General features: G+C 52.3%; 1 protein-coding gene across 9 annotated transcripts in view; it reads left to right on the top strand.

The window, feature by feature from the left end:
* The window catches only part of TNRC18 (trinucleotide repeat containing 18), a 91,671-nt gene that overhangs the window by 75,297 nt on the left and 2,969 nt on the right, over positions 1–13,405 (top strand). For 6 of the 9 annotated variants that reach the window (XM_054042952.1, XM_054042959.1, XM_054042957.1 and 3 more), the window contains 11 exons: positions 2,034–2,476; positions 3,490–3,654; positions 4,733–4,874; positions 5,786–5,903; positions 6,436–6,511; positions 7,042–7,150; positions 8,272–8,388; positions 8,863–9,027; positions 10,188–11,461; positions 12,288–12,524; positions 13,157–13,231. In XM_054042952.1, the coding sequence (XP_053898927.1) occupies positions 2,034–2,476; positions 3,490–3,654; positions 4,733–4,874; positions 5,786–5,903; positions 6,436–6,511; positions 7,042–7,150; positions 8,272–8,388; positions 8,863–9,027; positions 10,188–11,461; positions 12,288–12,524; positions 13,157–13,231 (2,921 nt within the window). The remainder of the gene's footprint in view (positions 1–2,033; positions 2,477–3,489; positions 3,655–4,732; positions 4,875–5,785; positions 5,904–6,435; positions 6,512–7,041; positions 7,151–8,271; positions 8,389–8,862; positions 9,028–10,187; positions 11,462–12,287; positions 12,525–13,156; positions 13,232–13,405) is intronic. The other 3 variants (XM_054042955.1, XM_054042953.1, XM_054042958.1) reach the window with 2 other exon arrangements.

The raw sequence follows: 13,405 nt of genomic DNA, 5'->3' as shown, positions 1-13,405 counted from the left end.
CCCACCACCCAAAGCCTCTCTCCTCTTTTGCTTTTCGGCACCCAGCTTAGCTTGAGAACGTGTGTTGCCCGTCTCCCTGAGCTCTCTCCTGTCACTTTCCTGTCCTGGGATGTAGTGGGGGGAGAGCCACAAAACAAGAAAGTGGGGGGGGGACTAAAAAGAGAAAAATGAAACAAGGCCATTTTATAGATGAGGAAACTGAGGCAGAGAAGTTATGTGATTTGTCCAAGGCCATAGAGGGAGTCGTTATCAGACTGGAACTCGGAAGCTCCTTACACTGTGTTGTGCACTCAGATTGGTGGACATGTGTCTCTCTGTCTGTCTGCTGCAGTCTCTGTCTTCCACGTTCGTCTTTTCCTCCCCATGCACCGTGCTGCCAAAGGTACCCCAGGGTGACATCTTTCTCAGGCAGCCAGATCTATAAAGGTTCCATTTATAAACTCTTTATTAATATTTATTAAATGATAATGGAATTTATGGCATGCTTCAGAATGGAAAATGATGTCTTCCCTGGGAGCCCCGCTTATTTTAGCACCATTTCCATGCTAGATTAGGCTTTTGCCAACTTGTTCCAGGAGCCTCCGTGAAGAATTTATCACAGCCGCTTCTCGTAACCTGTCCCTCTTGAAACCCAGAGCGTCTAGAACTTGTCTAATCTGTGTTCATAAAAAGGAGGGTTAATATCATAACTATGAATGGATCCTTCGTTTCAACCAGTGTCTGCTTTGACTGACTTTGCCTTGCCCTCTTCCTAAGCATGTTTGGAATGTCTCATTGAGGGAGAGGGGGAGGCAAAACATTGGTTTTTAGCTAGTGAAGGAGAGAGAGTGTGTGCGTGTGACATTCTCTCACTCACACAAACATGGGGTAACTTTGACCCCAATTTCATGCTTTGGAGCATCTTCATTCATTGTTTGTGTGTTTGTCAGAGAAGGAGAACTGGAGGAATTGATGACACTTCCCTGGGGACTAGAGGTAGGGTTGAACTGTTAATGTCAGGAAGGGGAGAAACGGTAGTCTCAAGGTTAGGATGTTATCTCAGGACTCAGGAAACCTGGGGTCAATTCCCTGCTCTGCCACAGCCTTCCTGTGTGACCTTGAGCCAGTCACCATAGTGTCTCCGTGCCTCAGTTCCCGATCTGTACAATGGGGATAATAGCACTCCTTACGTCACAGGAGGATGAATGCCTCAAAGAGCATGAGCTGCTCGGATACTGCCGTAATGGGGGCCAGAAAGGACCTCAGCCAGATATTGTCTCAGGTCTCTGCTGTGGTACAGGGAAGAGGACAGCGGGAGGGGATTTCCACTTGCTAAGTGCAAGAGATCATTTACCTCTTCTGAACGTTACAGTGACTACTGGAGCCAATAGAAGGGCCCCTCTGCTCTCACTGGCCAATCAGAAAGCATCGCTTGAAGCTGGGGTTTTTTAATTAATAAAACATTTCATCCTAACCCAACATAGCCAAATGGGTCTGTGTGAGGAGCCCGGCCATTAAGGGAGTCAGCCTTTGCCCTGCAGGAGGAGTTTCTGTTTTCTGTCAGCCCACCAAACCCTTTCATACTGAGCCCTGTCTGTAACTTGTTAAAATGAGTGCAGGCTTTTCTGTGACTGCGGGGAGAAGTTAGGGGTGGCGAGGCATACCCCACAGGCAGCAGGCTGGGAAACGTGGATTGATGTGGCTCTTGGGAGGTAAGGAAGGGGGAAGTGATGGGAATGGTCATTAATTCTGAGCGATGCTGCGTTGGTGGGTGCAGTGGGGGTTGTTCCTTACTCTTCGCTGCTCACAGCGCTCTCGGGGGAATGACTAGAAGGAGAGATCTCCTCTTCCCCCCCGCTGTCCCCTGTGGGGAGTTCACTTCTATTTCCTGGTGTGGCTCTGTGCAATGAACTAGGGTGGATTTTCTTGGGGATTTTTGGCCATGCTCTGCGGAGCAAGTGTAAAGTCCGGCATCAAAGCCAGAGGACGCTGGGTCAGACCCAGCCCACCCTTATCAAAGTTGTGCATTGATAGTTCAACCTCCTTGTATTTAGGAACGGAGTTTGAATACACCGACTCGGAGAGTGAGATAAAGATCCGGAAGAAATCTCCCTCTGGGCTACTGCGTGGGAAAAAGGGGCTGATGGAACAAGGCAGCGCCACCCCCATCCAGGCACCCAGCAGCATGGACCCCAGCCCCGGGAGCGCTGACAAAGCCAAAATGGGGGCAGAGAAAGGCCGGAAGCTGAAAAAATTCAAGTCCACCAAGGACCTGAGCTTCGAGTTCGGGCTGGAGGCGAGTGACGACGACCTGTGGAACCGGCGCCGGAGCGAGCGCATCTTCCTCCACGACGCCAACACTTCCTCATCCGTGCCAACGCCCAGCACGCCAACGAGCTCCACCCCTGTTTCCAAGCCCAGCCGCTGCGGGAAGGGGGCGCCGTTGAGTCCCAAAAAGGAGGGGAGCAAAGGGAAGGAAAGGAAAGAGCTGAGCAAGGTAGGAGCTGCTTTTCTGGGGTGGGGCACACAGCCGGGGGCATGACTGACTTGCAGGGGAGTGGGGCTGGGAGGTTAATTCTGTTGATCCTGGCACCTGGAAGGAGGTGAGTTTAATGGCCATCTCATCTCAGCAGCTGGTCGCTGCTGCATGGAAATACCCTCCCCACTGCCCCTAAAGGAGCTTCCTTTATCCACTACTGCCCAGTTTAACGTTGGAGCAGGCTAGCTGCTCTTGCCTGACTATACCGGACCTTGGTTTGGGGATTCTGGGGGAGGTTCTGTCCCTGCTGAAGTGGTGGTTAAACTCCCATTGACTTCAATGGGGCAGGATGTAACCCCCAGGCTAGCCGTGCTATCCTTTTTCTGCCCTATTGTAAAACTGGAGACTGGAAAATTTGCTCTGTCTCAACCACGGAAACCATGTCCTGCAGTCAGAGGGAAAACTCCTGTCTCGCCCCCAAGTCTCCCCCAGTCTGGTCCTCTCTGCCTCCATCGCCCATCACATGGCCTTCGAGGCGCTTTGCCTTTAGCCCAGTGACGTCCTAGATCCTCACATTCTCGGGGAATAGCTGTGCTCCCTTCCCAATCACGTGCTAACCAGTTTGCTGAAGCATTAGGTTCCTTTGGCTCCAATTTGGCCTATTTACCGCTTACTGGAGAGATTGGCTTATGGGAAGAATTAGACAAGTTGTGACACGACATCAGGTGGGGTCCTTTTCCAGCAGTTCTGGGGGAAGAATTGGTCAGCGGGGGGTGCAGGCTGGGGTAATGAAAAGCTCTCGCTGGAATGTCGATGCTGAACGCAGAGTGCCAGAGAGGCAGTGAGAGCCTCAATACAGTGCAAGAATCTGGCAAGCTGCCCACTTGGGCTCTGCCCCGTCATGGCTGGAGTCTCTGTTTGAATACGAACTACTGCTCTCCCCTTTGCTCCATCTGTCCCCTGTAACTGCCTAGTGAGCGTTACTGATCAAGCCTTTTTATGGGCGGGGGTTGTTTTGTATTTGCTTTTAGCAGAGGAAGAAGGGTAAAGAGGCCCCTTGCTGCTCCTCCTCCTCTTCCATGTCTCCCCCTGGCATCTCCAGCTCCCCCTCCGATGCCCGGGTCAGCCTGGCCAACTCCCTGAGCGCCAACAAGAAGAGTAAAGCCAAGGTGAAAGCAAAGGAGGTGAAGAAAGAGGTGAGGGTTGACTCCACAGATTGAAGTCAGGTTGTAGCAAGACAGCTGGGTCTTTGCTTCCTTCCTGCCATATTGCATTGTGGCAGGGGGGAAGACAGACAGACAGACACACCCTTTTGGGAGCTGGGACGTTGGTAGCACTATAAAGTGTTCTCGCTAACGAGACTGGGGCAGGAAGGGTTGTACGGAAACACCCCTACAGGCAAGACAGACTTTATTTCTTTCAAGTTCTCCTCTTGCCAGGAAGCCTAAAGACTCAGATGAATGTAGAACACCACCATCTAGTGACTTTTCTTGGGCCCGAGGGAAGGTACATCCAGGTGACAGTTCAGGGAGCTTAGGACTGAGTGGGCTCGCCAACCAAATTCCACTTGTGCCCCAGAAGAACGTGGCCGCGTTAGGGCAGCATTGAGGGGTGTTGCTGGACCAGTGGGCAAGAGTTCAAGACTGAATGGGAGTGGCGACTGAACTGCCACCTTCCCCAGGGAGTCCCTCCTCACCAGTTCCAGGTTATAAGGGACCCCGTCGGACTCTGCCACAGCAGCCGAAACACCCTTCTTTCCGTTTCTCATCACAAGTATCTCAGGCCAGTCCTGCGGCTTCCTGGTTCTGTTCTGACGGACCCGGCACGTCAACATTTCTTTTAATGTCCAGGCAGGTCAAGAAATGCAGCTAGAATGTATGAAAGGGCTCTCGGAGCCCTCATTCAGCTGACGACAGCAGTGGGGGATAAACAAAGCAAAGAACTCCATGAGCTACCAAAAGGCAACTGTCACTTTAGGTACGGCATTGGCAGAGCCCGCTGACTGCGGTGGTTCACGCTGAGGCGGTCTGCGTCCTAATTACATTGTGTCCTGAATGGCCAGGTTACTTACCCCGGGAGGGAGAATGGCGGGCGTAGAGTCAGGGCTGGGGCAGGGATGTTGCATCTTGGCCTTCGGCATGGAACCTTCCACGTCTAATGGGGGTCACTTAGGAAACTGCAGAGCTGGGGAAGGAGGGTTTTTAAAATGGCTCCTGAGGCTCGATACCAGATGTGGCCGAGGTTTCTGATGTGCTCTTTTGTTTCCTTCTCCAGAACCGAGGGAAGGGCGGTGCAGTCAGCAAGCTGATGGAAAGCATGGCAGCCGAAGAGGACTTTGAGCCCAATCAAGACAGTAGCTTCTCGGAGGACGAGAATCTCCCCCTGAGCATGCTTGTAGAGCGGGCGCCTACCCCAGGTGAGAGCCGGAGGCTGTCGCTGTCGGGGAGGGGAAGCTTTTCTAAACACGTCTGGTGTTTCGGCAACAATGGATGGGGGAGTTGGATGAGCTTTTTCCAGCTGGATAAAGAGCAGTGTTATAGGGGGGATGCTGCTCCACTCTGATGAGGAGCACAGCTCTCATTCTGTGTGCCCTGAATCCTCCACAGGCCAGTCCTGCCTTGCCCAGCAGTCGCAGGAGCACGCCATCAGTCATTGGGGCGGGCTGTGCTTACAAGCAGTTGGAACAAAGGACTGGGTCCCAGGAGGGCTATGAGTTCTAATCCCCGTTTGAACCACTGACCCGTATTTTGGCCCCCAACAAGTCCCTTGACCTTCCTTGTGCCTCAGTCAGTGCAGCTGCAAAGCCGGCCCAATAGCAGGGCTGCCTGGAGAATCAGGCAGGGTCTCTGCGCTGCATTCACCTGGGAATGATATGATCATAACTCAAAGAAAGGGGTTTGCATTATCTGCCTTTACCCTTCCCCCGACTAGAGCCCAGTGATGACTGGTTTTGTTCTGTGCGTTAGCCCCTAGTTAGGAACCATAAGCCAGTAAAGAGCCACCCACTTACTCCTTTAAAGCACCCCTACAGGATTCTAGGTAAAGACCAATCTCTACGAGGTGCTGGGTTTTGGCTGGCCCATTGGTATTATTACTGTATCACCGAAGTGCCTAGGGGCCCATTGTGCTAGGAGCTGTACAAAGAAAGACAGCCCTTGCCCCAAACAGCTGACAGTCTAAATGAGGCCAGTGGGAGTGGCGGGTGTTGTTGAAAGCTGTGGAATGGCCTATTTTGGTTCTTACCAGACCCTTGTCCCATGGGATCTGCCCCTTTCTGTTGTGTTGAATGGAGCCGCTCACTCCATGTCTTGCTCCGTGGTCCTGCAGCCCCCCGCTCCTGTATCATTGACAAAGATGAACTGAAGGATGGGCTGCGTGTCCTCATTCCCATGGATGACAAGCTGCTCTATGCCGGACACGTGAAGACCGTGCACTCACCTGACATGTGAGTAAAATGGCAGCCTCTCCCTGATGAACCCTGCTATGGCGGGGGGGGGATAGCGCATGCTTTGGGGGCTCCCCTGGGCTGGATGTACGCACCGTATTGCTGCCCTGTCCTTCATGCACAGTGGGGTTTCAGCCCTAGCTCCACCAGAGACCCGGCGGGGGGGGGGGGTCTGCTCAGTGCTTTCTAGCACCTGGGGTGTGATCCAACACAGGTGATTCTGCGCCAAGCAAGCTGGATACTGACGAGCCGCAGATGTTTCTTGAGAGCTGCAAAGCTGGGGGCAGTAGCTGTGTTTGGCTGGAAGGAGGAATTTACCATGATGAGCTACCCTAGTTTACCAGTGAATTCCTCAAGCCTCCTGTTAAACAGCCTTGGCTAAACTGGGGATTTTGAGGTGGAAGATGATAGGGCTTGGAGAAGGCAGGACATTGGGGAAGGAACTAAGCCCAGGGCAGGGTTATTGGGGCACAGTGGGTCCTTCTTGTTAAGCTCTGATACCTTGTGATGCCATGGGGTCTTGTGCTTTCAGATACCGAGTCGTGGTGGAAGGGGAGAGGGGAAATCGTCCCCACATCTACTGTCTGGAGCAGCTTCTGCAGGAAGCAGTAAGTTGGGTCATTTTACTCGCCACATGTGCAATGTGATTTTCATATCAGGGATGGGGGAGGCAAAAGGAAAAACCCTCCTTGGCTGGTGGATAGTTGCGGCTTGCAGCGGTGCCCCCAATCCTGCCCCGGGTGCCCCATCAGCATGCAGCAGGTGCCAGGCAGATCGCTTTGTGTGCCTCGGCAAATGTAATTCCCTTCCCGGCATTGTGGACTCAGCTTCCCATCGCTGGCATTGGATGAACACACACCAGGGCCTGTCCTGCCAGGGACTGTAGGACTTTGAGTCTTCCGCGCTGTCCTGCATTGTATCACGTGGAGGAATGGGACCCTTTCCTATAGAGGCCGCCCTTCTCCTGCTCTGCAGCCTTCAGCAGAGGCACCTTTGAATCCTGGTAGAGAAGGAAGTCCTCCCTGGGGAGGTCTTTGCAGTGTCCATTGACAGCCAGTCTCCTGAAACACTAGTGTGGAGGACAAAAGATCATGGAGGCCTGAGGCGGGTTAGTAACTTGCTGTCCCACCCCAAACAGATTATTGACGTGAAGCCGACCTCTGTGAGGTTCCTGCCTGAAGGAACAAGAATTGCCGCCTACTGGAGCCAGCAGTATCGCTGCCTCTACCCAGGGACCGTGGTCAGAGGTAAGAGCATATCATGGCTGTCCCTCTTACGCTCACAAGCCAGGAGTATTTTAGCACAAAACTTCAGGAGAATCAGTGGACTAGTACAGTGCAGCCCCAAAGCCTGTCGTGAAAGCCCTGCCAGGCCAGATTCCTTACTTGGAGTAGTGCCTGACTCTGCAAAGAGCCCCATTGTGGTATGTAATCATCACAGCTGCCTTGTGGGCCAATATTACTGTTCACTTATGCTGGGATTTTCACAGAGGCCTAAGGGAGTTAGGTGCATAAATAACATTGAAATTCAACAGAAGCCTGCGGGGGGGGGGGGGGGGGGGGGAAATAAAAAAATTCAAAAGCCCATAAGTGAGATAGGAGCCTAAATCCAGCTGACTTTCAATGGGGCATAGGCGCCTAAGTCACATAGGCACTTTTGAAAATTGTACCCTGAGTGCCTGACTCCATTCGGCCTCGGAAATCTTAGACGTAAAAAGTGCCTGTAAAGAAAGCAGTAGGAAGGGCTATGAGCTGACTGCAAAGCACTTCCTGCTTCCCCACAATGCCCTGGTCATGTGGTTTAATATTGACTGGCCTGGAAAGTGGCCACAAATGACAAAGTGGCCCTTGGAGTGCAAGGTGCACTAGTCGAAGAGAGCATAAGAGGGGATTGCACATGACTAACAGACTGGGGAGACTGATACAAGGAGAGAGGGATGAAACAATGATTCTTTATCTGGGAGGGAAGAGGAATAAGAGGTGGCCTACGATAGCCAAGGGTGGTGATAAAATCCAGTCAGAGATGGATCTGAGGCTATTAGACAGGCCATAACAAAGGGACATCAGTGCAAACGAAGAGTGAATAGGCGTGAGAAGAGATGGAATGGACTTGTGGGGTGGAATCATGTGGTTAAGCTCTTGGGATGACTGTGTTGAAAGAGTAGTTTTGCGCTTGAGGGTGGGGTGTGTAATTGGATCGCAGGTTGTTTGCCCCAAATGGGTCTGGCTTAGTAGCAGGTTCTGAAACTGGCCCTGCCTCCATCCGTCATAACTTCCAAGTGCCAGAGTCTGGCCCATTTCCTCTCTACTGCTCTAGCCGAGTGTGTTCCCAGTCCTCTCTTTCTAATCTCTTTCCCCTCAAACCACAGGGGCTCTTGATCTGGAGGAGGATGGGGATCTGATAACGGTGGAATTTGATGATGGGGACACTGGCCGGATCCCCCTGTCTCATATTCGGCTTCTACCACCTGACTACAAGATCCAGTGTAAGTCTGGACTCCTGAACTGGGTTCTTGCATGAGGTTTCCCCCAGAGCCCTGGTCTTTTTGCCCATGAGCACCCCCTTTTAAACCTGCTCAAAACGGAGATTTCCCATGCTAGGGAACTATCCCGTAAGATTCCAGGGATAATTCACGACTGTTTTTGTTCCAGGATTGTGTCCTAAGCTATGCGGATCAGGACTGAGTTTTCTAGGGCTGGGGTGTTGGAAGGAGAACCCATTTTGGGGTGATGGGGTGAATCCCTGTCTGCCTGGCGTTAGTAGGTGGCAATTTCCCAATAGCACTTCATGTGCATCCCTCATAGGCATTGTGTGATGCCCGTGAAAATCTGGGGACAGCAACAAGCTCCTTTTTAATGGCTGCTGCTGAAAATTCAGACTTGCCGTTTTGGCGCGGGTTGGTTTTATTGGCGGGCAGGCATACACCAGGATTGCTCATCTGTGTGACTTGATGTTACAGGTGCGGAGCCCTCCCCTGCCCTCTTGGTGCCCAGCACCAAGCGCCGCAGCCGGAAGTCCAGCAAGGATGCTGGGGAAGGAAAAGAGGGCAGCACACTCGGGTCAGAGGAGCCAGTGGCCAAGGGCAAAGGTCGTGGGAGAAAGCCAAGCATCAAGCTGAAAGCTGGTATGTTGATTCACCTGTTTTAACGTGCAGTTCAGTGAGTCCTTGTGCCAACTGTTTCATCTGGTAATGTAGCATTTCTTTTCCTAGAGTAGCATCCCTTTGCCTAGGTGGTTCTGCAAACACCCAACCTGCACCAGTGCAGGTCTGCATCTGGTCTTTGCTGCTAAACTTCCTAATCCTCATCCTTCCCTAGAAGACGGCTTCCATCCAGCACCGTGACCCAAAGTTCAGGAAAAGTCTTGAGCAGCTACTGAGTTTCTCTCCTTCTTGCAGGAGTTTGTTCATGGGATTTGGTTGGTTAGAGAGCTAGTTATTTACCAGCTGGGGTTCTTGACTTCAGTGCTGCAAACAAGTTTTGGAAACGCCACTCCGTTTTCTCAGCGGCGCATCTGTGGGCATGAGCCTCAGCCATGAATTGCGGACACGCTGGGAGGCTGCTCCCTTTCCGAGCTGCAGGGAGAGCGCTGCACCTGTAGGGAGGTGGAACAGTTCCAATGGCTGAGCTTGCAGAGGGAGGGAAAGGAGCTTCGATATTGCAGCTGCTCCACCACCCTATGGATGCAGCGCTCTGCCTGCAGCTAGGAAAGCGAGCAGTCTGCAACTAGTGGCTGAGGTGAGGCCTCCAGAGGCTAAGGCTGCCCTCTCAGCACTGCTCCCAGGACATGGCTAGCATGAGAAGGGTCATGAGGTTGGCTCATGCTAAGTCTATTATGCTACTGAATGAGCCACCATCTCACCTTGTATTTCAGGGCACGGTATCTGGGCAGCGGTAAGTATCGCATAGAGCGGAGAGATCTAGATTGTGCTTTCTCAGCTTGGTTTGTGATAGAGGAAACTCACAGCGCGCCCTCTTTATAGCGGTCAGCAGTTCATCGGTGTTAGCCTCAGACCTACTGGCCTGTATTATTTATTAAGTCCTCAAAAAGGGCCTTGCTAAGATGGTCGCTGGTTGGAGTGAACAGTATGGTAAAAAAGCAAGCCATGAAGGAAGAGCAGAAATTTTTAAATCCCCCTCCCCACCCAGGGCCTCAGCTCCTGAGTTACCTGCAGGGAATATTCAGCAACTATTGTGACTTGAGGGAGTCCATCCTGGCTTACTGGAAATGTCATATGGGTGATATTTGCATCTCTCAGTCTATCTGCTTTCTGCTCCTTTCCAGAAGAAGCAGTCCTACCGGAAGAGACAGACCAGGGAGATTCTTCAGCAAACCTCCCTTCTGCTCCAGAGAAGACAGTCTGCCTCGGCAAGCAAAGTGTGAAGGGGTCAAGGAAAAGCCAGCAGAATCCAGCAGGAGGATCTCCCCCACCTGCAGAGGAAAAACGGAATAAAGCCGGCAAAATGAAGATCTCTGCTAAACTCCATAGCCCACCTCCGCCTTCTTTTCAGCCTCCTGCGTTCAGCAATGTGCTTGGAACGGAACCCTACAGTGAGCTCCCGGGGGCGCTGGGGTCCTTCAGCTCCAACGACAACCCCTCCGGGAAAACCAAGGCCAAGAAGGGAAGGCCTGCCGAGGAGTCGCAGGAGTTTGGTTCGGCAGCCAAGGCTCAGAGAAAGCAATTGGACAATGAAATCCTCATCAAACTGGACCATGAAGGAGTGATGTCTCCAAAGACCAAGAAAACAAAGGAGGCCATGAGGATGCTGGAGGGGTCAAACCTGACCAGCAGGAGGGACGGCAAGAGTGTCCTGGGGCTGGGCTACCCTGCTGCGTTGGGCAGTGAAGCCAAGCAGAAATCGTCAAGGGCTAAAGCAGCGGAGGGGGAATCTTCGACTTCGACTTTTGGAGGCAAGGATCAAGAAGTCAAAACCACCCCAGCGACGGCCGCGGAGGAGACTGAGAGCAACAGCAGCGGCAGCAGCTCGGAGTCCGAGGGCGAAGAGGAAGCCGAGAAGAACGGAGGTGAAGCTCAGGACAGCAGCTCAACCAGCTCCAGAGCTTCGACCCCTCTGTCTTCATCTAATTCCTCCTCCTCCTCCTCTTCCAGCAGTAGCAGCTCTTCTTCCTCCTCTTCCTCGTCCTCGTCATCCGCATCATCCACCTCATCTTCATCAAGCTCCAGTTCCTCCTCCTCTTCCACCACGGATGAAGACTCGTCTTGTAGCTCAGATGAGGAGGTGGCTGATGCCCAGCCGAGCTCCTCAGTCCAGCAGGCTCTCACGCCGAAGCAGACCAAGCAGGCAGGAAAATCCCGCCTGTCTTCTCACCCTCAAGGCCAGAAGCCGCAGCAACAGCAGCCGCAGCAACAGCAGCCGCAGCAGAAGCAACCGCAGAGCAGCAACAAGAGCAGGCCCAAAAAGCGGGAGGGGATCCATCTGCCCACCACCAAGGAGCTTGCCAAACGGCAGAGGCTGCCTTCGGTAGAAAACAGACCCAAGATCGCTGCCTTCCTCCCTGCACGGCAGCTTTGGAAGTGGTTTGGCAAACCCACCCAGGTGAGCATAGCACTCCGGTTAGTTCTTTTGGTTCTTGAGCTTTGTTTTCATAATCCCTGTCACCTTTCTATTCTGCCTCCTCCCCTGCCAAACCAGCAGTTTCATCCCCACCCTCTTCCTGGCTGGCGAAGGCATCTCCCGGTGGTGAGGTTTGGTGCGTTCCCAACCTGGTTTGTTACCGGGGTTACTCCAGGAAGAAAGGAAGAAGATCAAAAACGTTTCAGGCAGATTTACAGCAGACATCCAGAAAGACCCTCCCGGAGCAGCTGCAGTCCATCTGTTGGAACTGCCTGGCCCCTCTGTCCTGTACTGAAACCATAAACAGAGACACTATCTTTAGGTGCGTTGAGGCTTTTAGGTTCAGTGTTGTTGGTTTGTTTCTGGAGGAGCGGACACCTCACTGAAATCTGGTCACTCTATACTCCCCACTCCCTTCTCACTAATGGGGTCTCCGTTCACCCTTTAACCATTCGATTTCTTTTGTGACATTTGCGGCTGTGTCACTGGCCCTCTGGACAGGAAGGGATAAATGCCTCCCATCAGTGCTGTTCTCTTTGTTAGCCAGCAGGGGGTGCTTAGAAGGGGCAACTCACCATATCTTCCAAGGTAACATGTTTTATCTGGACCCACTCACTGTCGAGATGTCCTCAGGTTGCTTTGCCATACCATTGGGCTGACCCAACAAGAGAGCATAACTGTTGGTGCTCTAGTTATCCATAGTGGGATGCAGGCAGGGAGCACAAGCTATCCCAGAGTGGGGGGATGAGTGAGACTGGGTTTGTACCTAATATTCTGTTCACTCAGCTCTGCATTCCTAATTTCACAGAGACGAGGAATGAAAGGGAAGGCCAGGAAGTTGTTCTACAAGGCCATTGTCCGTGGCAAGGAGATCATCCGGATTGGAGACTGCGCAGTCTTCTTATCAGCTGGCCGGCCCAACCTACCCTACATTGGCCGGATCCAGAGTATGTGGGAGTCCTGGGGGAACAACATGGTAGTCAGGGTCAAGTGGTTTTACCACCCAGAAGAAACCAACCCTGGAAAAAAGCTCAACGAAGGCAAGGTATGTCGACCAAACGCTGCCCGCCCTGTTTAATGGCCACGCTGCAAAGCTTCCCTCACACCTTCATCCTGGCAGGGGAGGGGTGACTTTCATAGTTTTTGACTAAGTGCAAAATATAATTTGGTTCCATTTGTGACCAGTAAAGGGTGAACATGGAGATTCTGTACGATCAAAGTCAATAGTGGGTGGACATGCCTGGGGTTGCTAAAGCCACTTGAGAGGGAGAGGTGGTTTTTATACTTCTAAGACACAACTTGGAAACACAACGAGCAGCCTTTCGCATGAGTCCATCAAACTTCTGTTTGTCCCCAGGGTGCACAGAGCAAAGTTATTTATTCCTGCCGTCTGGTGTGTGAAGAGTGAGAGGAAGCCCTTGGTGTACGGGCAGGCTGTGTGGGCCTGATGTTCAGAGGTGCCGAGCACCGACAGCTCCCCTTGACATCACTGGGAGCTGCAGCTGCTTGGTCGCTCTAAAGATCGGGTTCTGTTTAAGCTGATGACTCAAGGTCAAGATGTAGGCTGTGGGAATGCACCTCTTTATTTGGTGAGGGAGGCGCCTTTGAAAGGTACTAACTTGCCTGCTTTAACTTTTCTCCCTCTCCATTTTTCCTGGCTGACTGTTCTCGGCATAGCGTTGGGATCAGAAATCTGGGAGGAGCCTATCTACCACTCTGCAGGCATCCAACCAGAGGAAGGACTTCATGGAGGTAAGATGAGGGTGCGGATGGCAGAAGGTCAGGCCTTGGAGAAGGTTTTGTGATGTGTTGTTGACTGCTCTGATTTTATAAGCGGAGCAACAAATGTTAATGAGGTAAAGGCCATCTGATCTGGTTCAATTCTATGCTGAGATGAGAGTCAGCCCCAAGTCTATGGTTTTGGCA

Source organism: Malaclemys terrapin, chromosome 10 (assembly GCF_027887155.1).
Source record: "Malaclemys terrapin pileata isolate rMalTer1 chromosome 10, rMalTer1.hap1, whole genome shotgun sequence".
NCBI classification, from domain to species: Eukaryota; Metazoa; Chordata; order Testudines; family Emydidae; genus Malaclemys; species Malaclemys terrapin.
Note: the sequence above shows the minus strand (reverse complement) of the source record. Positions and strands in the feature narration are given on the sequence as shown.